The 21,710-nt window shown below is 36.2% G+C and overlaps 12 protein-coding genes across 12 annotated transcripts; 6 read left to right on the top strand and 6 right to left on the bottom strand.

Annotated features, from left to right (window-relative positions):
* Positions 1-70: 70 nt before the first annotated feature.
* FDP41_001657 (uncharacterized protein) lies at positions 71-2,269 on the top strand (the record flags this gene model as incomplete). Its single annotated transcript, XM_044704765.1, has 2 exons — positions 71-782; positions 843-2,269. 2 exons carry the CDS (start codon positions 71-73, stop codon positions 2,267-2,269), a joined length of 2,139 nt encoding a protein of 712 aa, XP_044564027.1.
* A 57-nt stretch (positions 2,270-2,326) lies between these two features.
* On the top strand, positions 2,327-4,096 carry FDP41_001656 (uncharacterized protein; the record flags this gene model as incomplete). The annotated part of the gene is made up of 2 exons (XM_044704764.1): positions 2,327-3,208; positions 3,263-4,096. 2 exons carry the CDS (start codon positions 2,327-2,329, stop codon positions 4,094-4,096), a joined length of 1,716 nt encoding a protein of 571 aa, XP_044564026.1.
* A 51-nt stretch (positions 4,097-4,147) lies between these two features.
* FDP41_001655 (uncharacterized protein) lies at positions 4,148-4,692 on the top strand (the record flags this gene model as incomplete). Its single annotated transcript, XM_044704763.1, has 3 exons — positions 4,148-4,175; positions 4,377-4,545; positions 4,602-4,692. The coding sequence occupies 3 exons, from the start codon at positions 4,148-4,150 to the stop codon at positions 4,690-4,692; spliced, it is 288 nt and encodes a 95-aa protein (XP_044564025.1).
* A 171-nt stretch (positions 4,693-4,863) lies between these two features.
* On the bottom strand, positions 4,864-6,794 carry FDP41_001654 (uncharacterized protein; the record flags this gene model as incomplete). Its single annotated transcript, XM_044704762.1, has 2 exons — positions 4,864-6,265; positions 6,310-6,794. The coding sequence occupies 2 exons, from the start codon at positions 6,792-6,794 to the stop codon at positions 4,864-4,866; spliced, it is 1,887 nt and encodes a 628-aa protein (XP_044564024.1).
* An 87-nt stretch (positions 6,795-6,881) lies between these two features.
* Positions 6,882-10,217, bottom strand: FDP41_001653 (uncharacterized protein; the record flags this gene model as incomplete). Its single annotated transcript, XM_044704761.1, has 1 exon — positions 6,882-10,217. One exon carries the CDS (start codon positions 10,215-10,217, stop codon positions 6,882-6,884), a length of 3,336 nt encoding a protein of 1,111 aa, XP_044564023.1.
* Positions 10,218-10,697: 480 nt separating this feature from the next.
* FDP41_001652 (uncharacterized protein) lies at positions 10,698-11,715 on the top strand (the record flags this gene model as incomplete). The annotated part of the gene is made up of 2 exons (XM_044704760.1): positions 10,698-11,435; positions 11,491-11,715. 2 exons carry the CDS (start codon positions 10,698-10,700, stop codon positions 11,713-11,715), a joined length of 963 nt encoding a protein of 320 aa, XP_044564022.1.
* A 148-nt stretch (positions 11,716-11,863) lies between these two features.
* FDP41_001651 (uncharacterized protein) lies at positions 11,864-16,081 on the bottom strand (the record flags this gene model as incomplete). Its single annotated transcript, XM_044704759.1, has 3 exons — positions 11,864-12,060; positions 12,196-12,291; positions 12,412-16,081. The coding sequence occupies 3 exons, from the start codon at positions 16,079-16,081 to the stop codon at positions 11,864-11,866; spliced, it is 3,963 nt and encodes a 1,320-aa protein (XP_044564021.1).
* Positions 16,082-16,191: 110 nt separating this feature from the next.
* FDP41_001650 (uncharacterized protein) lies at positions 16,192-17,694 on the bottom strand (the record flags this gene model as incomplete). Its single annotated transcript, XM_044704758.1, has 2 exons — positions 16,192-17,118; positions 17,287-17,694. The coding sequence occupies 2 exons, from the start codon at positions 17,692-17,694 to the stop codon at positions 16,192-16,194; spliced, it is 1,335 nt and encodes a 444-aa protein (XP_044564020.1).
* A 27-nt stretch (positions 17,695-17,721) lies between these two features.
* On the top strand, positions 17,722-18,242 carry FDP41_001649 (uncharacterized protein; the record flags this gene model as incomplete). Its single annotated transcript, XM_044704756.1, has 2 exons — positions 17,722-17,889; positions 18,030-18,242. The coding sequence occupies 2 exons, from the start codon at positions 17,722-17,724 to the stop codon at positions 18,240-18,242; spliced, it is 381 nt and encodes a 126-aa protein (XP_044564019.1).
* A 78-nt stretch (positions 18,243-18,320) lies between these two features.
* Positions 18,321-19,346, bottom strand: FDP41_001648 (uncharacterized protein; the record flags this gene model as incomplete). The annotated part of the gene is made up of 1 exon (XM_044704755.1): positions 18,321-19,346. The coding sequence occupies one exon, from the start codon at positions 19,344-19,346 to the stop codon at positions 18,321-18,323; it is 1,026 nt and encodes a 341-aa protein (XP_044564018.1).
* Positions 19,347-19,517: 171 nt separating this feature from the next.
* On the bottom strand, positions 19,518-20,393 carry FDP41_001647 (uncharacterized protein; the record flags this gene model as incomplete). Its single annotated transcript, XM_044704754.1, has 1 exon — positions 19,518-20,393. One exon carries the CDS (start codon positions 20,391-20,393, stop codon positions 19,518-19,520), a length of 876 nt encoding a protein of 291 aa, XP_044564017.1.
* A 494-nt stretch (positions 20,394-20,887) lies between these two features.
* FDP41_001646 (uncharacterized protein) lies at positions 20,888-21,570 on the top strand (the record flags this gene model as incomplete). The annotated part of the gene is made up of 2 exons (XM_044704753.1): positions 20,888-21,033; positions 21,084-21,570. The coding sequence occupies 2 exons, from the start codon at positions 20,888-20,890 to the stop codon at positions 21,568-21,570; spliced, it is 633 nt and encodes a 210-aa protein (XP_044564016.1).
* Positions 21,571-21,710: the final 140 nt, after the last annotated feature.

Raw genomic sequence — 21,710 nt, 5'->3', positions numbered from 1 at the left:
AAATCAACAACAATTGTGCACCATCATCATTTACCAACATACGGCTATTCAATCTCATCATCGGTGTGGTATGACCCCTTCTCAAGACAACAACACGCCCAATAATACCACCTCTTCTTCTAAAATTAACTCCAATAGTGGATATATAGATTATGATGACATGTTTTTTGATGCAGGTCGAGCTGCTAATTATTCGGAACAATACACTGCATCATCACACCAAAGATTGAAGACAGGTGTTTCATCGGATTCAAGCGGAGATGTTTCTAAGAAATTATTAGATAATAATAGTAACATTTCTCTTAACACACCTCTCCCACCTTTGAATTCTTCTTCGACTTTTAATAAGGCTGCTCAGTCTGTTCTTTCTTCTCCACAATCTCTTGCAAAAACTCCATCTGATACTCTCAAAAGTTCAAACTTCAATATTTCATTTATTGATCAAGATCATTCTAAACAACAGCAAGAATCAACAAAACAACAGCCCTTGGGAGGAAATAGTCTTACTCCGATATCGTCGTCTTCCCAAATCAAAGAGACCTCATCACACGGTTCATCTCACCATTCCTCCGCCACTATCTCTTCGTCTTCCAGTAACAATCCTGCACTATTACCCACCCTTCAATCAATCATCAATTCATCTCCACCCACACCTTCCCAAAAATCACTCCCAACACTCACAAGTCCTGGTGTAACAGGTGTTCATTACAAGGATCGCAAAAGAACAATTTCATTGCAATATTTGGCAGAAATCTCTAACTTTTCACGAAAGGACGTTCAAGGTATGTTTACGCAATAAGAGACTGGCAGCCTTTCCTTAATGCCACCACTACTTTTCATAGATGCAATGATTTGTAAAATTGACAACGAGACTGGAGAAATTTATGGAAATATTCCTGATATTGTCGTTGGCATGAAGTTTGAGTCAAGAATGGACTTGTTAGATTGCAAACTTCATACAGATCTTCAATCAGCTGTGTGTACAAATGTCAATTATTCAAAACCTGCTCCTTCACTAATTATTTATGATTCTCAAGAAGAACACGAGGATAGAGGAACTGTTGTCTTGTACTCGATTAATTTTCAACCAAATGACCTCCAATCTTCTTCTCCACCTTCTGTTAGAGGAACAGCTGCAGAAGCTTTAGCTCAAAACTCGACATACAAAATTCCTGTGAGAGTGATTCGTGGAAGATATGAGTCGTCTATCGACAGAGAAGCACCACCAAAAAATCTTCATTGTCCTTTACATGGTTATCGATACGACGGACTTTACTTTGTTGGCGAATACTTTTTTGAGCCATCCATCTCATCTTACATTTTCAAGCTCATTAGAATTTATGGACAACCTGAACTGCCACATACGAGCGTAACAGCGGAATCTCCTTCAAGCTCTCTTTCTTTCTTACCTCCTCAATTTACAAGTATTTCCACCCCTCAACAATTCAACATTCCATCCACAAATAATGCATTAAGGCCATTAAGCAACAGTTCTAGCAGCAGCACAGAGAAATCAGTGTTTGGAATTCCACCGCTTGTTACACAGAAAATGCTGTCCTCCTCCTCTTCACAACAACAACAAACATACTCGAAACAGAGCTCTCAAAACTATCACGATTTACCATATATTCCAAATTTACCTTCGAACATTCCTTCTCCCAACTCTCAAAACACTACTTACAACCAACATGTACTTCCCTCAATACCTTCTATTCCATCTATTGTGTCTCGTCCTCAATTTAATTACAATAATGAACCTTCTGTTCCAACACCAACCAACTCTAATACCTCCACCTTTAATAGTATCAATGCTATCACAAGATCTAGTTCACAAAATCAGTTTTATAACATCTCGAACAGGGTTGAAAATATAGGTACAGAAAGAATGAATCTTACACACAACACAATACGACAGATGATATCTAATTTAAGGACTCAAAACAGCAAATTCAACGAACGAATTCAGCAATATTCGTCAAACATTACTGATCTCAATACCAAGGTGGAGGATGTTCAAAGATGCTTGCCAACTGGAGGAACGAGTTCCAGACAATTAACCTCGAGAAATAAAACATTCACTTGGAAGGTGGGTGTTGACCGAAGCAAATACTATGTGTATGACGATGATGAGGACGAGGGAGAAGACGAGCAGGGAGAAGAAGAACCCACAAAAACAGAACAACAAGAACACAAACGTAAGAAGCGAAAAAAGCAACAAAGTGTTTCTGCAAGCAGTAGTAGCACAAGTGTGGACCAAAACAATAAATGATTTGTAATCTAGAATTGATAACGCCTTGTTGTGAGTGGTTGATTCTAAAAAAGAAAAATGCTAAACAACATGATGACCCCTTCATCCCAACAAGACGAAGAATTTCAACTCGTTGTCTCTAAAAAGGGCGGAGGTCGAAGAACATTCAGAGGAGGAATGAACAACAACAACAAATCCCGAAGCAACAAGAACAAAAGGCAAGAAACATCCGAGCCTCACGCAACAGGGAGAAGAAAAGAAGACAACCTTTCTCAAAGTAGTGGAAAGAAAACTGTGGCTCTATCATCATCATCAGCACAAGTTGTTGTAGGATCCTCCTCCAACAAGCAAGCAACAACAGAAATTGTTGGCTCTTACTCAGCCGCCGTAATATCATCATCACCAACTTCTCAAACCAACGCTGCATCGTCTCCTCAAAAGGCTTCTCCGACCTTTTATGCCTCTCATCCCACCACTAGCCATCATTTAAAACCGCTAGGAGACAAAAAGAAGAAAAAAGACTTCAAGAAACCATCTGCTCACTCAACAACTCAAAAAGAAGAAAAACCTGAGAAAGTATTTCCATCAAAAAGAAATGAAAAACATCAACAAGTAGTGGCACGTCGAGGAGGTGGCAAAACTACTGCACAATTCTTCATCATTAGAAAACCATTGAACCAAGAAATGATTAATTATTCTCAAAGAAATAATTTAAAACCAATCATTCCTAAAGAACCTGAAGATGAGATGGGAAAGTCTTTTTACAAATGCCTGAAGGAGTTTGTAGAGGATGAAAAGGCCCATGTTTTTGATTTTTCAAACACTTTAAATCTAGCTCAAAGAAAGAGAGTTCATTCTCTTGCAGAAGAGTTTAATTTAGATCACTTTTCTAGAGGTTCAAACCCTTTCCGTTATATTTGTGTCTCTAAGAGAAATCTTAAAATGAGAGACGAATTCCAAGTAAGTATTCAATGATAATTTGAGAATCCATAAATTGTATGAAATGATGGATAGTATTTTGGATACATTGGATTGTTTGGTCATTCAATTGATGAGCTAGTTAAAAAATACAACATTAATCCTGATATATCAGAAAACCAGCCATTATTGCAGAAGCGAATTAAACGGGACGGTCCTATTCATCATATAACGGTGATGACCCGACCTGAAATTAATACAGCTTTAAAGAATTTAGAATCATCAAGAGAATTAGAGCATTTATTTAACGAGAAACAAAAGCAATTATTGAAACAAGGCTCGGAAGAGGAAAAGATTGAAATTTTAATGCATATTATTTCCAAAGTTGTCACCAACGATTATCAAGCAATTGGACTCGGTAAGGTTTCTCAAGAGGAAACAGCCCATTCAAATGATGGACTTGCATTGCCTTCATCACAATCAAACTCAAAAGATCAAAAACAAAAGAATGACGCATACTTTGTGATCATTGATTGGCCAAGTGCTCAACGCTTGAGAGCTACACTTGGATTGGAACCTTACCATTTCCACATCACTGTTGCCTATAGGAATGGAGATATTCATGGAGTTGTGAAAGATAGATCAACAATGGTTCCTAAAGAATCTGTTTTTGAAATTAGTGACGAATATCTTGCCAGAAAAGAGTCTGAAATGGCATCATTTTTGGAATATCTCAATGTAGATCCTAGATATGCTCACACTTTCATTTCTCTTGGTTGGTATAACTTGGATTCTTTGGATGTCTTAACAAGAGACAAAATGGATTTGAATGATGTAGGAGTTCTTGAGGACGACCAACAAAAGGTTCTCGCATTTCTCAAAGACTTTTCCAACAATCTTAAGAAGTACAAATCTTTGCGTGGACACTAGGTTCTACAAAGTATTCAACATTAATCAATAATATTAATAAATCCCTAAAAAATGGATCAACTCGCCAAATATCTGAACAGTACGTATCTTGTGATGATTCAGGTTCAATCAAATAATATATAAAATAAATATATTATCATGGAAATATCATGTTCCGAATTATTTGTTTTATTATTTTCTATCAATATTAATTAATAATATATGCAATTATTACATTAATATTACATTATAATTAATTCACACAATGTCATCATTTTTGTCATCATGATAATTCTAATAGATACTGTGGCTGTAGTCACTGTTGATGGACGATATATTATGGGAGTTCTTGAAGGCAGTGACCAACACACAAATCTCATCATTAGAGATTGTACTGAGAATAAATATGATCCCGAGCAGGGAGTTGTTCAAGAGAGGCTAGGATTGCAAATACTCAGAGGAAATAATGTGTAAGTGGAATTATGAAATATTTCATTGCAGGACAGTATTTATTTCTTGATTTCAGAGTATTCATAGGTGAAATTGACGAGGAGTCTTTTGTCAACATGAAAATCAATAGAAAGCTAGCAATACCTCTCAAGAAATGTTCCAAGTAGACATTCAATGTCACCACCTTATAAGGCATGGTGAATTGGAATCAAGAACAAGCGTTGTGATACATCGAACGAATAAACTTCGTCACCATCTATCATGCCAATTCATGGAATTCATTGGTGACATTGAAGTTTATTCGCTCGTAGATAATTATTGAAAAGGAAGAGTAAAAATTATAGACCTTCGATCCAATCTTTATTTCCAGTATCAAATGAAACAATATTCTTCTTCAAAGAAGTTGGAGATGACGATGCTTGATTAATGCTGCTGCTTTCTATTCCAAATCTTGCTGTTTTGTAGTAATTCGTAAAATTATCAAGCTTTGAAGTTTGTTCTGCTTGCAACAGAGATCGATCAGGTGTTGAGTAGTCTGTATAAGTTCCTGTACTGCTAGAGTTTAAGCCAAAAGTGCTCAAGCTATCGACATAACTTGTGGTACCAAGTTTGTTCTTGCTGCTAAGCATTGCATCGATTGTGAATTGAGATTGTTCCACTTTCTTTAGAGCTTCTTGCAGTTGTGATTCAGATTCACTACACTTTTGTTGGAGAGCTCGCACATTGGATTCCAACTCTTGGATGGTGTGATTTCGTTTCTCAACGGTCTGAAGTAATTGACTCTTCTCTTGTTCCTTTTTCTTTAGAGCATGTTGCATTGCTTGCATTTTCAGCTTTCTTTCTTTTTCTTTTTCTAGCATAAAGTCTTCTCGTTCTTTAAATCGTTTAATAATTTCGTGACATCTCTTAAGGTCAGAGCTCTTCTCATTGATATCTTTTTCTTGTATTTCGACCTTTGACTTGAGCTCGGCAATTATTTCTGCTTTGCTCAATTCTTGCTGTTCCTTTTCTTTAAGATGTTCGTTGAGTGCTTTGAGGTTCAGCCCTTTTTCTTTCATAATTTCTTCATTAAGTAATAGCTTTGTCTCCAACTCTCTAATTTTCTTTTCGTGATCATAGCGCAAAATGTCCAATTCTCGATTTTGTTCTCTGAGTTTCGTGACTTCTTCTAAATATGCTTTTTTTTCGTTTTCGAGAAGAGATGTTTTGCTTAACTGTTGTCTCAAATCAGCTTCCAAGCTGAACTTTGCAGACGTTAACTCATTGTTGTTGTTTCGATATTCCTCAAGCTTTGTTGTGAGCGCCTTAGTTTCGCTTATACGTTTGTCTTCGGCCTCTCTTCTCTCATCATCCATTCTTTTTTGTTGTTTTTGCATCTCTTCGAGATGCTTCTCTTTCAGCCTGGTGATTTCCTCTTTTAATTTGCAGGTCGTTCCAGAAATTTCTTTTTCAAATTTCACTAGCAGTTCCTGTTTCTCTTCTTTCAATTCTGCAATGATTGATTCATAGTGCTCCAGTTTTTGTTTGGAATCAGTGTCACAGCTGTTGAATAACCTTTCGTTTTCTTGGGCAATTTGTTTCCAATATTTCAGCTGATTCGCTAAATATTCTTTTTTCTGTTCGTTCGATCCTTCAACGAGCTCTAAATGAAATTTTGAGCTCTCACTGAACATGTCAGCGTTAATAATCTCCATGACAGATTTTCCTTTTCCTTGGTTCACAGTTAGTTTAATATACCAGCTATGAGTGTGTTAGTATTTCGTGTCACAACGCTCGCTACTTACTCTTGTTTGTTTTCAGTATGAGAGTTGTTGCACATTTCAAACATTTGCTCCAGATGAGATGAAAATTGAGAGAAATCAGTTTTGATGCGCTGAGACATTTTTAAATTTCTGTAGCTGCACTCATCGATTTGGGCTGTGTACAAAAAATAAAGATCATTATCATCAGTAAGGGTAAATATGAGAGTATTAAAGTTAGGTACATTAGGGACGGTGGTATTGAATGGAGACTTCTTCGATGAGATGGATGAAGCTGATGGCAATACAGTCGAGGGTAAACAGGTAGAATTACATGATATTGTTATTTTTATCATGAATAGTTTTGCCTCGCTATACCCGTCATTGCATGTCGAGGTGTTGGTGCACTGATCCCGAAATACATATACAGGCAATGTAGCCTCATAGAGGGACCTTACTTCAGTGGCATTGACTGAGGATTTGTTGCTGTTCGAAACAGCTGATGATGGAGGAGAGGATGTTTTTTGCATTTTTTTGCGCTGACGAAAAACAAACTACAAAATCTTGGCGGGCTGGTGAATTTTTGGCGCTCGAATTATTTAATGTCCTAATTATTACTAATCTTCATCATCATCAGAGCTCAGTGGTGCATTGTTCAACAGGTTAGAAATTTCATATGCGAGTTGTTTGGTTGAGGATTTTCGAATGGGTGGTTGGGTGGATGGCTTGAACGATGACGACGATGATGTCGTGGCTTCAGGAGATGCAAATGAAATCTTCTTCTTTGGTTGTTCGGTCACTTTTTCCTCTAAAATACTATCACCGTCACTTAACTCTTCGATAGTGTCTTCACTGTCATACATGTCGTTGGTTTGTGTAATGGATTTTCTTCCTGATGAAGGTTGTTTAGAAATGGATTTGCGATTGGGTGTTGCTCTGATATCAATTTCTTCTTCATCTTGAGGTGTGAGAGGAGTGAATGGAGAAGTTGCTTTTGCAAGTTGAATGGGAGATTCATTGATTGTTGGTGGAGTTGGATATCGATTGGATTTGGTTTGTGTGGGAGTTGAGAATAATTTGGTGCGTTCTTCACCTAGCTCAATTAAATTCACTCGAATTTCAGATTGATTAGGATTCTTTGCACGTTCTTGACGTTTTACTGTGTCAGGAGTCTTTGAATGCTCAATATGTTTTTCATCTAACGCATCCACAAATACCTCAAGTTCCATTTCAATTTGGCTACGCTCTAATTCAATTTCTGCTTCAATTTTTTGTTCCATGTTGGCTGTTTCGTCGTCATCTTCATGATCTTGTTCCTCTTTTGGTTTCTTTAGGTTTTGCTTTAGTGTTTCAATATATTTTTCCAAAGAGCGTTGTGTAATTTTGTTGGAAATCTTTTCTCGTGCCATTTCTAATAGAGCAATGAGTTTCTTGATATGATACTTGTTAGTGTTGTAAATCGAGAGTGAGGAAAATAATTTGCAGAAAATTTGAGATTCTTTGGAGCTTGGTTTCAATGATATTTCGAAAGCTAACGCAATTCCAATATTTTCATGCAAACATAGAGTGTCTACTTTGATTTCTGCCTTCTGTTTGTCTGACAACTTTTCTGGATTTGTAAGCTCCAACATGTATTGACTTAAAGTCTGTATGTTGATTTTAGAAAGGGTTGATTTCTTATCGGCATGAATCACACGTCGTAGAGTATTCATAAATACAGAAGCCATTGTTTTCATATTATTAGCAGACTTGTAAGTATATGCTGGAAAGAATATTGTAAGACATTGACGCAATCTATGATCTTTTTCTGTGGCCTCATTAAACAGCAACAATATTAAATCAGATAAAATCTCTGCAGAGTCTTGTTCGTAAATCGTGTTGGTTTGAAGCAATCTGGCAAAGCCCTCACAACAAGTGGTTCTTACTTGTCGGCTGCTTGAAGAACATTTGTCTTTCATCTTGAGCATGATCTTTTTGCTTTCTTGTTGAGTCAGAAGTGCTTGTGCAGAATGAATTCGGAATATATCGAACAAGGCTTGTAACACTTCATTGATACAATCATCGTTTGTCTCTTGAGAAAGAATATTAACAAGAGTTCCAATATGCTGTTTGGCATCATCAATATTTAAAGAACAAAATTGGCCGAGTGTTTTGATGGAAAGAGCTCTGAGATAGTCATAATCATGATTTAAGGTAATTAAAATAAGATCATCTAGAAGATAAATGAATTGAGAAATATCCACTGGTAAATAAGCTTGTAGGATAAACTCATACGTAGTTTGCAACGCTCTTAACCACAAACAAATTTCTTCCATGTCATCTCTCACTTCATCTCTTTTAGTTATTTCAGCCTCAATCTCTTTCAACTTGTGATGGAGCTCCATAATTTGATCCAATTTTTGTTTCGCTGCCAAATACTCTTCTTTTTGAGCAAGAAATGTTTTTTCAACGTTTAGTTGTTGTATCTTCTTCAATATTTCCTCTTTGGTGAGATTCAGTTGTTGTATTCTCTCTTTTTTCTGCAATTCCAAGTGTTCTCCTTGGATGGTTCTGTTTTTGGATACGGTTAGAGCTGCATTTCGAAGTAAATCTATTCTATTTAGAATAGTAGATTGAAAATCTTCAGGATTTGGGAGAATACATTTTAAGGATTCAATTATTTCCTTTACATGAGCCTCTGGGTTGTGGAACGAAGAAAGCATCTCGCTCAATAATGAATGAACGTTTGATCTTCCAACTTCATCACTGTAATCAAGATACTTAGAGATTATTAGTAGTTGTCTGACAATGAATTCATCATCTTGTTTGACATGTTCAATGATCAAACGTACAAAATCAGTAATAGAAGAAGGAAGCAAATCATCCAAATCCTTTTTTTTGGATGCTAGGTATTGACATTTGCATCTCCAGAAAAGAGCTTGTTCTGGAGTAAGTGATTGGAAATCAACCTTATCTCCAACGATGGAAATCTTGTCTGACCTATCCAGAATTAATCGAATGATCTTTTCACAGATGGGTTCGTACTCTATAACATCTAGAATGGTCAAAAACTTATTAATGTCAAACTTAAAATCAGAGAACCATTTCTCAATGAATAAACGTTCAAATTGTTCTTTTACATTGGGGTCTCTTTCCTCCAATCCATAATTGATCATTTCAACTCTTTGCTGAATAGTAAAGTTTTTCATCTTAACTGTCGAGAAAATCTTTTCATATGCAGCACTTCTCACGTCCTCCTTTACATCTTTTACTTTGTCAAGAACTGCACGAAGCGTTTGTTTTAACAAAAAAATTCGCCTAACTGTTTCCTTTCTAACGTCCTTGTTAGGATCTGAGCTCATCATTCGCAGAAATTCTGACATTATTGTACATTGTGAATGAGGATCTTGAAATTTAGAAAGAACGCATACAGCCATTAATCGAACAGCTGGAAGTTTGTCTCGTAGTCTTGGTACAAACTTTTCTTTGATTGAATTGACAAAATCTTCGTCAATCTCCTCCGTCATAGGACTCTTTTCAATGATTTGGCTTGTGATTTGTGCTACTCTATACCTTACAGTTTTGTTTGAAGCGTTGGCATAGACAATCAAATTATCAACAAAATCAACAGTAAAATCATAACCTTGCTTTGCAGCATTAGACTCAGAAGAGAGCTCTTGTGCCTTCGCAGCAGCACAAAACTTTGCAATCAACTGAACAATATTTTCAGCTGACTTCTCGTTCTTGGAAATGATCAACACGGGATGTATAATTTCAAAAAATTTCTCTAGAAAGAGTTCATACTTTTCATTCATAATTTCCAACAACAAAGCAATACATTTTTCATGAGAGGCTTTAGATTTTTGAGCCTTGTTAAATTGCTTTGCAATTGCTTCCGCAACGGCATCGTGATTTGAAACCTTCTTCTTCTTTTTTGAAGGTTCCGACGTTGTCGCGTTCTTGCTGGTAGGCATTTTTTAATTTTCAAATTTAAGCGGGTTGTGAAACGCTTCCAGCGGCAACAAGAGCCAACACGGATACTCTTGAGCGGAATATTAGTTTTTGAATAATGATCAACCTGGGGTTAATCATAATAACTATCATCATAATCTAATAGTCAACACATGTGTTCATTCGATTATCCAAACACTCATTCCCATTAAGTTTCCCACCACACATTTACAACTTTCCATAAACTGAAGGGCCCGTAAAACAATTCAATTAAAAAAAACTACCCCTTGTTCTAAACCTCCAGAAGCAATATTGATTCATCCTCACTGTCTGCACCGCTATCTATCCAAAGCCTAGCCTTTGAGGGATCAGCAGCCAGATACTTCAAACTCTCTGAGCAGGAAATACCAAAGGATTGTAGTACACTAATTTCTCCTTATTGGTTCCGTACTCTGTTGTATAATATAATTATTATTATTATTTATATTTATCCTCTCCCGACAATGCTTTTCGATCATCGTTACATGCCATCTTCTTCTTCAATGGATGTACCCATGAAGAACTCGTCCTATCATCATCCAACTCACTTGATTGCAAGCAATATGGGCGAGGATCACCATCTCTGCACTTACCCAGGCTTTGGCCAAACTCCCGACTCTCTTCATTTCTTGCTGAGCACACCCTTCAATCAACTTGGCAATCCATCCATGACCTTAATCAATCATCAAACCCCAAGCTTTGATGGTTTATCTTTTCATAAACCACAAGAAAATCAAGTCTCGGTTAAGGGTAAGCAAAGCTCAACTATGAACGGAAACAACCTTCAAACCCTTAAATCAACATCATGCAAGCCTCACATATGTACCCACAATCATCAAGGGGTTTCAAGTCCTATTCACCTTAACGACAACTCGATTAAAACAACAACAACAACCCTTCCTCAACGCAGACAATCCAACCCATCGGCTCCCTCTTCCCAACAAAAACAGTTCTCGTCTGCCTCTACCTCCAAGCGCTCGTTGGAGGCTTTTGCAAGCAGCACAGATTTTAACGACATTGTGGTTCAGCAATCAACCAATCAACAACAAACGAACGACAATCAGGCTTCCTACAACGGTAAAGACCGTTACAAGACAGAACTATGTAGATCTTGGGAAGAAACTGGATTCTGTAGATATGGGGATAAATGCCAATTCGCACATGGCAGACAAGAGTTGAGAGTGGTTACCAGACATCATAAGGTAAGTATTTCCTTACGTAGAATGTTATTTCATGGTTGCAATATCAAAACAATAGTACAAGAGCGAGTTGTGCAATAACTACCATTATGAAGGAACATGTATGTACGGAATTCGTTGTTGTTTCATTCACTCCATCGACAAGGCTGTAATTGGGAGAGCCCTTAGCCAAAACATTGACATGGTTCCCATTCAACAAACCTCTCGTCTTCCAGTTTTTAAAGAGCAAATTGATCACTCTGTACCTCTTTACTTCTTTACTGCAGATTCTGTAAATCAATGATAACTCTCTATCTTATTTAATTTATTAGACTGAAAATAATCATATATAACTCTAACCTGATCTCCATCAATTACTAATTTATGGAGAATGAATCACCATTCATTCTCTACCTTTTATTTATTTCAAAACCAATAAATAAAACTCACATTTACTTTTTGAAGACTACTTGTTTGGTTCCATCATCATAATGATATTCAAATACTGCTCCAATGTCATCCTTTCCAGATGCCTTGTCGTTAAAGAAGACAAATTTTTCTCTCGAGTCAATATGTGGATAAGCTTTGGTGATATCAATTCCGCCAAGCCACTTGAATCCGAAATATGAAACTAGGGGAAAGAAAGAAGCTAATATAATAAAATTAATTTTACGTTCCGATGATGATTCAGCCAAGAATTTAAATTTCCAAAATATAATAATTCCATCATATGGAGGATAAAATAACAATTATCACACATGATTAAATTCATAACAAAACACACCAACACAGAAAGCAGCGAGAGAATAGAAAGCGCCGGGCTCTGATTTCTCAAAACCTCTCCATCCCTTGTCGAAGAAAACGCTGTCTTTGAAAATGCCTATCTTTGAAACGAATTTATTTCTCATTTTTTGTTTGAATACAATCAGCATGCCAACACTCTCAAGGAAACACCAAAGAACAACACCATTTCTTTTCACATATGAATACAATCAGCTACCTGTCCTAAATTTACAACAAGCAATTTCTAGGAATGGAGACACAAATGCAACAAACGATGAAGAACCTCTCGCATCAGATGAAATTGCGACGAAGAATCTGCAGAAGTATTGATTAAAAGCTCTACCCATCAAGAGCGATAGAATTGCTTGAATGTCTACCCAGTACTTGATGATGTCCTGTTTTCTTCTTGTAAAATATGTGTCGGAGTTAAGAATGATTCCTCTGCTGTCGATAAGGAATTTGGAGGAGGTTAGAATTTCATTTCGGTCATGGGGAATCAATTCAATGTTTAGAAGCCTCTTCATCTGTTGTTTAGCATACATTCTTTCCTCCGATAGTAATATGCAACGTGTGGAATAATGTTCAATAGTTCCGGTGCAATTACATCTGGGGCAGGTGTGAGTTTGTTGTTTAAATGTTTTCATGTGAGCATTGTGCATGTTTCTCCAGATTGCATATTTTTGTTGGGGAGAGATATTCTTTGACTTCATGAAATTGAATGTTGTTGGGAAGATGCAAGAAGGGTTAAACTTATTCCTGCTCTTCAAAGTTATTGATTCATTCCATTTCTGAAGTTGTTTGTTCTTGATGAATGTTGCAATATCTGGAATCCAGTGGTTATTGGATTTGAGGATAATTTGGTTTTGGGTAAGTTGTCTGTGAGGAATTATCAATTTTCCTGATGTGCATCCCTTTTTGGCTAATTTGTCTACGTGAATGTTACCACTATTTTGGTGGCCTTTAACTTTGATGATGGTGATTTGTAGGTTTTTAGATTTCTTGAGGAATTCAAATTCAGTTTTAAGGGGGAGAAATGGTCCTCGGTATTTAGGATTTGATAGCAAATTGATACTTACTTCGCTGTCTGTGTAGATTTTTGCTTTTGATTTTGTTGGTAATAATCGGAGAGTGTAGACAATACTTAGTAGTTCAGCTAAGTTATTGCTATGGATTGGGTCAAGTTTGAATTTGTGTCTAGTTATTATATTTTTGGACTGTAAAATAATACCAAATCCAGTTCCTTGTTCAGTTTTAGATCCATCAGTCCATACTTCAAAGTTTTTACATTTCTTATGGTATTTTAGTGATTCTTCATTTACAAGTTGAGGTATGTAGTTGCAGTTATCAACTTTAAGCTCATACTTCCTTGCTATGTGGTGGAAGTTTTCAAATATATTTAGGTTTTTGGATTTTTTGGTGTTGAATGTTGATGTGATAGCATCATTTACCGCTTCTTGCATGAGTTGGTAATTGTGACATGAGATATTAATTAATGATCTTAGGGTTATGATATCAGTCATCATTTCAAGGCATGGAATACCCATTCCTCCTTGGTAGATTGGTAAGTATAGGCATTCTTTAGGTGTTCTTGCATCAATATTTAGTTTTCTTTTGATTTGGTTTCTGATTGAAGAGTCGAATGATTCTATTTGGGATTGGTTTATTGAATTACTGCGTGCAAGGTGTCTAATTTGGGATAAGGTTTTAGATGTGACTACTTGTTTGAGATTATATGGTTGAATCAGATTAATTGGGAGGATGTTAAGGATATTCATCATCTTATGTTTCCTTTTTTCTAGTTCTTCCTTAAATAATTTAGATTCAAAAAGATATCCTCCGAGGATTCTTTGGTTGTCTTGGTTTGGAATTTTGGTATTGTTAATCAAGGCCTCATTTGGTTTAGGGAGTGAAGTTGTAACTGATTTGGATGGATTAATTTCTAGGAATATTTGTTTGAACCATCTGTTAATTTTCTTGAGTCTTTTGTTGTGGAGAGTAATGTTAGAATTGATAATTGACATATCATCGGCAAAACAAAGTGTGGCAATATCATCAATGTCTAGATCTTGTGGAGTGATTGGGAGTTTTTCTCTTTCAATAATTTTATCAATAATCATTTGGGAGATGCAGTTATAGATTAGAGGAGCTAGAGGACATCCTTGTGGGATTCCTCTTGTTTTGGTGAATTTTTCTGATAGTGTATGATTCCATTCTATTTGGATTTGATGATTTGAGTAAGCATTAATGATGAAGTTTTTAAGTTCTTGGGGGAATTTGCAGTGGGTGAGCGCCATGTCAATGATTTTGAGTTCAATGGAATCATATGCAGCAGCAATATCTATATTGGTTAGAATGAATCCTTTCTTTTTGAATTTGTTAATGAGGGCTTGTATGAGGATGCAGTGATTTGTTGTTTCTCGATTTTGGGTGAATGCTTGTTGTCTAATGTTGATATTTGATTCGGCCCAATCTTTAAGTTTGAATGTTATAATGTTGAATAGGAGTCTATATCCAATATTCATGATTGTGATTGGTCTTAGATCTTTGTAGTCTGTGATTATATCTTTTTTTCCGATTAATTTAACCCATCCTTGTTTCCAGCATTTTGGGATGTCTTGATTTTGGATCATGTCATTAAATGCTGATGCTAAATTATTGGGATTGATATTTTCAAATATCTGTTTTGTTGTGAAATCTACCCCTTGTGTTGTTGATTTCATTCTTTTCAACGCGTCCGTAACATCTTCTTTAGTTATTGTAATGTTGGACGGTCCTTCTTTAACTGTTGATTCACCTGGTTTAAATTTAATTTCTGTTTTGTCATCTAGTTTTGAGGTGAATTTGTTTTTAAAGTAGTTCACAGCTCCTTCTTTTGTTATTTTGGTTGAATTCCAATCAATTTCCTTGTATTTGAGATGGTGATCGAAGTTGTGGATTCCTTTGGTGTGTTTGTTATTAATGGAATCTATGAACTTTTTTCTATATTCCGCAAATTCAAGGTTATATTGTTCTTTGAGTTTCTTCTTTGTTTCCTTTATAGATCTTTTGATAGTGGATTCATCTTGGGTTGTTTCGGATAATTTCTGTTCATGGAGATTATGGAGCTGTTGTTTCAAATTGGTAATGATTTCAGATTCCTTAAATCCCTTAATAGGATGTGGTTTATGAGATTGGTTCTTGATCTCATGATTGAGTTTTTTCAATTCATTGTTGTTGACGGGAAGAGATTTCAAAATTTCTTCGAGTTTTTTTGCAACACTTTGCTCATCGCTGATTATTCGTTTCCAGGTTGTTGGAATTAATAATTTAAATTTGAACATGATTGGTATGTGGTCATTTGTTGTGACGAGTGGTAAAGCTTGCTCATGTTCTATTTCAATGTGACTCGAGTGGAATAGGTGGTCAGGTCTTGAGATTGTTTCTAATATTTTGTTTTGTGATGTGTATTTTCTGATGTAGGATGGAATTATTGTTTCTCTTTCTTTTAGGTTATGTTGGTCCATAAATGTTTTCCACTTGGTGTCTTTGTAAGCATTTCCTTCTGAACTAAAATTCATGTCAACAATCACTATTATTGGTTGGTGATTTAGGGTTGATAGGGTTTCAGATAATTTCTCGAGTAAAGTATTTTCTTCTTCTTCATTTCCAGAGTAGTTATAAATATTAAATATATTCAATAAGCATCCACCGATGTGGATGGTGCATAGTTGGAGACGTCCTGGAATAAGGATTTGATGAATAGCTTTCTTTTTGTGACGTTGATGGGTAAGGACAAAAGTTCCATCATGAGAATTATTATTGTTGAGAAAAGAATAATATCGATAGAGGTTTTGGTGAAAAGTGCGTGTGTATTGTGAGTTGTTAATGTGTGATTCTTGGATTGCCATGAAGTTAAGGTGATAGATATCCATAAGCCGTATGATTTTGTCCAATCTACTTGATTGATTGGGATCCTTTGGAAGGATTCCATTCACATTAAGGGTTGCAATAGTAAAAGTCATTCAATATCTTTATCATGCATGTCCTTTCTCTTCCCAGCTTGGACGAGTCTTTTAACGCTGTGCATTAGAGTTTCCATATTCTTAGCAATATATGATATATTGCTTTCCATATTGGAGACTCTTTTTTCAAGGCTGGTAAACCTTGCTTCATAATTATTTGGAGTAGTAATAGTTGAGAAGTTAGAGCTTTCTTTCTCTGTTGATTGATTTGATTTGGAGATAGCTTTTTCTTTAAAGAACTGCGCTTTGGACTTGAAGGATTTTGTGATGATTCTGCCATGCTTGGTTTCAATAGGATGGTCCACTTCTAAGATACGATCGACTTCAGTATCAGATTTAAGAGACACTATGGTGTTATAATATGATTCTTCAGGATTAAAAGGAGATGCCTTTTCATCGATTTTGATAGAGTTTGGGTGAATAGTAATTCCTGCTTTAGTGGTGATATCTTTAACGACGTTTACGATTTCATGTTTTTCAAAATCTGTAGAGAGGTTGATAAAGACTTCAAAACGGGAATCTTCAGCTAGTTGAGTATAAGTTTTGAGGCGAGACCATTCGGTGTTAGAGAGGATTTCTTGTAGTGATTGTAAATTCTTAACTGTAACAGTGGTTTTGAAGCAGCTTGAGTCTGGTGGTTTACTAATTCTCATAGCTATTAAACCTTTAGATTTCTCATGCCAATTGCATAGGCAGGAGATCATATGAAGAATATTGTTTTCATCGTTTCCAGTAAGATGTTGAGCGGTGAACTCTGTGATTTGGAGAGACATATCAGAGATAAAGTATTTAAAGTTTGTTTGACTTTTGGCGGTATTGAGGTTCTTGATGATTTCGTCCCTTGAGCTTGATGAGGACGGAACAATTTGGAGTATGAATGGTCTTTCAGAGGGGACCCATGGATCCTTCGCAAGTTTGGAGGCCTTGAGGTGATTGAGGAGAAATTGAAGTGCCTCTTTGTTTTTGTACAAGTTGGTTGCGCAGTATATTGTTAATCCTTTGTTGAAGTCGATAGATTTCTTAGTTGTTGGGCGGGTTGATCAATGCATTTTTGCGGTCTTTGGTGTTTTTTTTGGTTGAGGTTTTTTTACCTTAGGGTTCGAGTTATCTTTGGAAGAGAGATTTTTCTTGTTTAGGTTGATATTGGTTGTTGTTTCTTGGTTGAATCTACGGCTTTGGTATTTGTTCTTCATAGGAATTTGTTCTTTTTTGTTGTGTGTAAGTGTGTGTGGTGTGTGTGTATGTGTATGTGTTTGTGTATGTGTTTGTGTAGAAGATGGTGCTTGTATTTGTGTTTGGGGGAATATTAGAGTGGACATAACTGACTCATCATTTGGAGGGTTATCATTGATTTTAAGATTAGAAGTAGGTTCATGCAGTTGCTTTTCAATCATATCATTAATTACTTTAGTGAGATCATTCATGGTAGATTGTAGATATTCAATATATTTTTCAAGGTGCGCAATTTTAGTGATTAACGAGGGATGATCGTCAGTCATTTTTTAAGGGCTCAACAAGACGAAAAAATGAGACTTCTCGTTCATAACATGATGTGTTGTTTGAAATGTGAATCATTCCCTCTCAAAATTGAAGCAACCGAAGTGGAAAATGAAGAGCAAGATGAAAACAAAGAATTTATTTTAAATGTTCTTCAAAGAATTGATTATGATGCTCTGAAAAGTGCTGCAAGTAATGTATGTTTATTTGAATTGGTATTCTGATGAAGTTTAAACGAATACATGGATTCCGAAATCACAACGATAACTTTCCGATATTAAATATGATAACTTTCAATTTTAAATTATTGGAATGATGATGATGCGCCACTATTTAGCTTTCTATTGAGGGTTTACCAGAATCATTACCAGAGAATGTTGGAGAAAACGAAGCTGCTATGAAATCATTACACAAACTCTTATTAGAATTGCAAGTCCGTAATGGCGAGCTTGTTTGCACTAATCCTTCATGTGGTCGAAGATATCCCATCAAGGACAGAATACCGAACATGGTGCTTCGAGATGATGAAGTTTCTGAGCTCAAAAAGTAAACAACCATTTCAACGAATAATTTATTCAAACTAATGACTCATTGCTATTTACATGGATGCATCCAACGATTAAAATTGCTATTCTCTCCATTCCTTTAACAGTGTTTGAAGAAATTCAACCACCATTTTTGGATCCTTTAAGTGATAATCGGCATAGGTAAGGAATTGAGGATTTGCATTTGGAGCTGCTGCTATGGTGCCGTCTCCTGGCACACTTGGTAAACTTGCACTATCATCTTGAGACAGTACTGCATCAAATCTTTCGACATTGGTTGGTGAGACAAGTATTCCAACTCCCAAATCATGATCTTTCAAGAGTTTGAATGCATCTTCGTCGGTCTTGTCATCGCCGATAAAGATTGAAAACACCTTGTCACTCGTTCCCAGATTCCAAAAATTAAGAAGAAATTGAACTGCTTTTCCCTTGTTCCAATCGGTGTTGATTCTAATTTCATGAACCATTTTACCGTGAGTGTGAACAACTTGTGTTTCATCCTTACAAACTTGTTCCACAATTTCACTCACTCTTTGTACATTCTTCTCGTCTTTAATCAATCTGTAGTGGACAGAAAGAGAAAATATATTATTTTCCAAAATACATCCCTCAATACCTGAAAGACTTTCTTTAAGTGTTTCATAGATTCTTCTTAAAACGGGAATACATTCTTTGGCCACCTGAAAGGTTACAATATCGGTTCCATCGTCACGCTTTTGTGTGGTCCACTGCGAGGAGCAATCTTGAGTGAGAAGTGTTTGTACGACCAAACCTGCACGGTCATGACGAATATGTTTCACTGGACCAGAAATATCGAATCCATGAGAACCAGCATAAAAGAGATGTGGAAGACCCACACGATCCATAACATCTGCTCGTGTTCTTCCCGACACAACAGCTATTCGGAAATAATTTGACAAATGATTCATGACTTCTCTTGCTTCATTGGAAAGAATGGCTTTCTCGGGTCGATCCACGATCGGAGTCAAGGTTCCATCGTAGTCAAGAAACAAAACCACCTCTTTCTTTGTATTCTTGAGCAATGAAATAAATTCTGCACTCAATGCTGATGGTAAGAAAAAAGCTTTTTTACTTGCGTTCGTCAACATGTTGTTTCAATGGATTCTTTTAAGATATCATATTATCATCACGATGTGCAAGTTGGATGAAGCTTTTATCTTAATGCCAAACATGGAAAAAGGAAATATTTGAATTCATCAACCTGCAGTACAAAACTGTGATGAATTTGGAAATAATGCTGAAAAATGTTAAATTCGGTTCTAAAAAACAAATTTGAGTGAGTAGGGTACGTCTGGAGCCTTGGTAACACTAGTTTTCTTGTGAAGGGTAATTCTTTTCGTCAATCTTTTTTCAGGTGTGGAGAGAGGAGGGTCAGAAGTGAGGGAATTAGATGATGGAGGAATGGAAGGACGCACCTTAATTGCGACATTCTTTTGATCGAATGCCAATCTCTTAGAAATGTCTGTAAAATCTTCTGCTTCTTCATTTACAAGAGTAGGGTTTTGCATTGGTGAAATAATCTTTCGTTTGAAAAATTGCTTTGTTTTTTGAGATTGGGGAGTTTTTGGAATGCTAGAGGAGGTAATGGTAGAGGAATTAGTCTTTACAGATGGATCATAGCTGCTTATAGGAATGATAGTTGAGGATGAATTGGAGTTTGCGTTATTCTTTACATTAAGAGTATTGTTGAAAGTAGAAGGATGTATTGGAATTGGACGTAATGGCAGAGTGGAGGAAATTTTGGTGTCCACAAGACCAGCTTTATCTTCGCTCTTTTGTTGTTGAGGACTCGACTTGTCAGGATCTTGTAAGCTAGACGCCAAAGAAAGTAAACTTGGTGAACTGGAAGAATCAAGAGAAAGCCTAGTCATGGATTCAGAAAGAGATTTGCTGGAAAACGTAGCTGATTGAGTAGTTGTTGGAATGGGTTGTTGGCTTTGCTTCAATCTCTCGAATTGTTCTCTTCTTTCTCGTTCCATTTTGTTGAGAATGTGGAGCTTTTTGGGCTTTCTGTAGTGTCCAGGTGATACCGATGCTGCTGATGCTGAATGTTGATGATTGATTCGTAGACTGGACTTGTTTGAAGAAGGAGATGATGAATGATGATGATGATGATTACTAGAGCTATTCTCCATGCTGGTTGTTGGCTATATATGGTTTATCATAACATTGCAAACCAAACGACAGTTGCATAATGTATCGGACACATTGAGTCAGTAATTTCAAGAGCGGAAAGTATCATGACTAACATACCATTTCTTCTTCAAAATATGTGTTTGGCTGATTTCGAGAAAGAGAATTTTTGTTCTTTTTTCTTGTTGGACTTGACCACATCAAAAAGTGGCGGCAAATCAAGAAAGTTACGAAATTTGCAAAATCGTTAACGTTAATTTTTTTAAGGAAGCGGGAACAGAGAGATTTGAAAACCATCACTCTGAGTAAAAGCTTATACTAAAAATTACTCGAGTGCCGGGAATTGAACCCGGGTCGCCAGAGTGACAGTCTGGAATGCTACCACTATACCACACCCGATTGTTGTTATTGTTAATGTGAGATACTATATGTCAAAAATTGTACCAGATTATTTCTAGTCTTGACTATATGTTCGTGTCTACTTCTTAAAAGAAAAATGTCAAAAGCCAACAATTCTTCAACACAGGCCAAAAAACCCCAACAAAAGAAAGTAGCGAAGAAAGTGAAAAAAACTCTTGCAAACCCTTTTTCTCCGAAATTCAAAATTTTGTCTTCGGAGCAACAAAACAAGGTTTTGAAATTGTATGTGATCTTTCCGATTGGTCCAAATTTATTTTAATGTTTTGTTGAAGAATTCAAGAATGCCCTTTTCACAATATTATTTATGAAGTGAATAGAATTTCTGAAATTATTTCCAGTCCTCAATCACATCAAATTGAATTAGTAATTTTTCCAGATGCAAACTATTTGCAAATTAATCCTATTCAAATAGACTTCCTTATAAATCAATGCTCCTATGCGAAAATACCGTTTATTAATTTAGAAATTAACGTTCAGTCATTTACTGAAGTTTGTAAGAAACATTACTCTTCTCTGAGTTTACATCCCAATAACTTTCTGAAAGCTATTGCTTTTGAATCCACTCACGATGATACATCTATGGACCCGCAGCAAAGTCAATATAATATTTTGGAGCTGTTATACCAAGAAAATGTTTATGGTCCATCTATTCCTAGAGAAGATCTTTTTTATGTTCCTCCATTCATCAGTTCCTCATTCCAATACGAGCCAGCTCATGTCGAAGATGTCAAGCCATTAAACCCCATCAAAAAAGTTTGAGTGCCAGCTTAACAAGCCAATTACTACCCTCTCCTTCGACTCAAATGTCTCACTCACATGTTTTGTACCTCTTGTTCCATTATTATTTCTTGAGGAAAGCTTGTCATTCAAAGCATTTTCACTTTTTTCGTTTTTTAGGC

This window comes from Naegleria fowleri (genome assembly GCF_008403515.1).
Source record: "Naegleria fowleri strain ATCC 30894 chromosome Unknown tig27, whole genome shotgun sequence".
Classification (NCBI taxonomy): domain Eukaryota; phylum Heterolobosea; class Eutetramitea; order Acrasida; family Naegleriidae; genus Naegleria; species Naegleria fowleri.
This window is presented reverse-complemented; position numbering and strand designations above follow the sequence as displayed.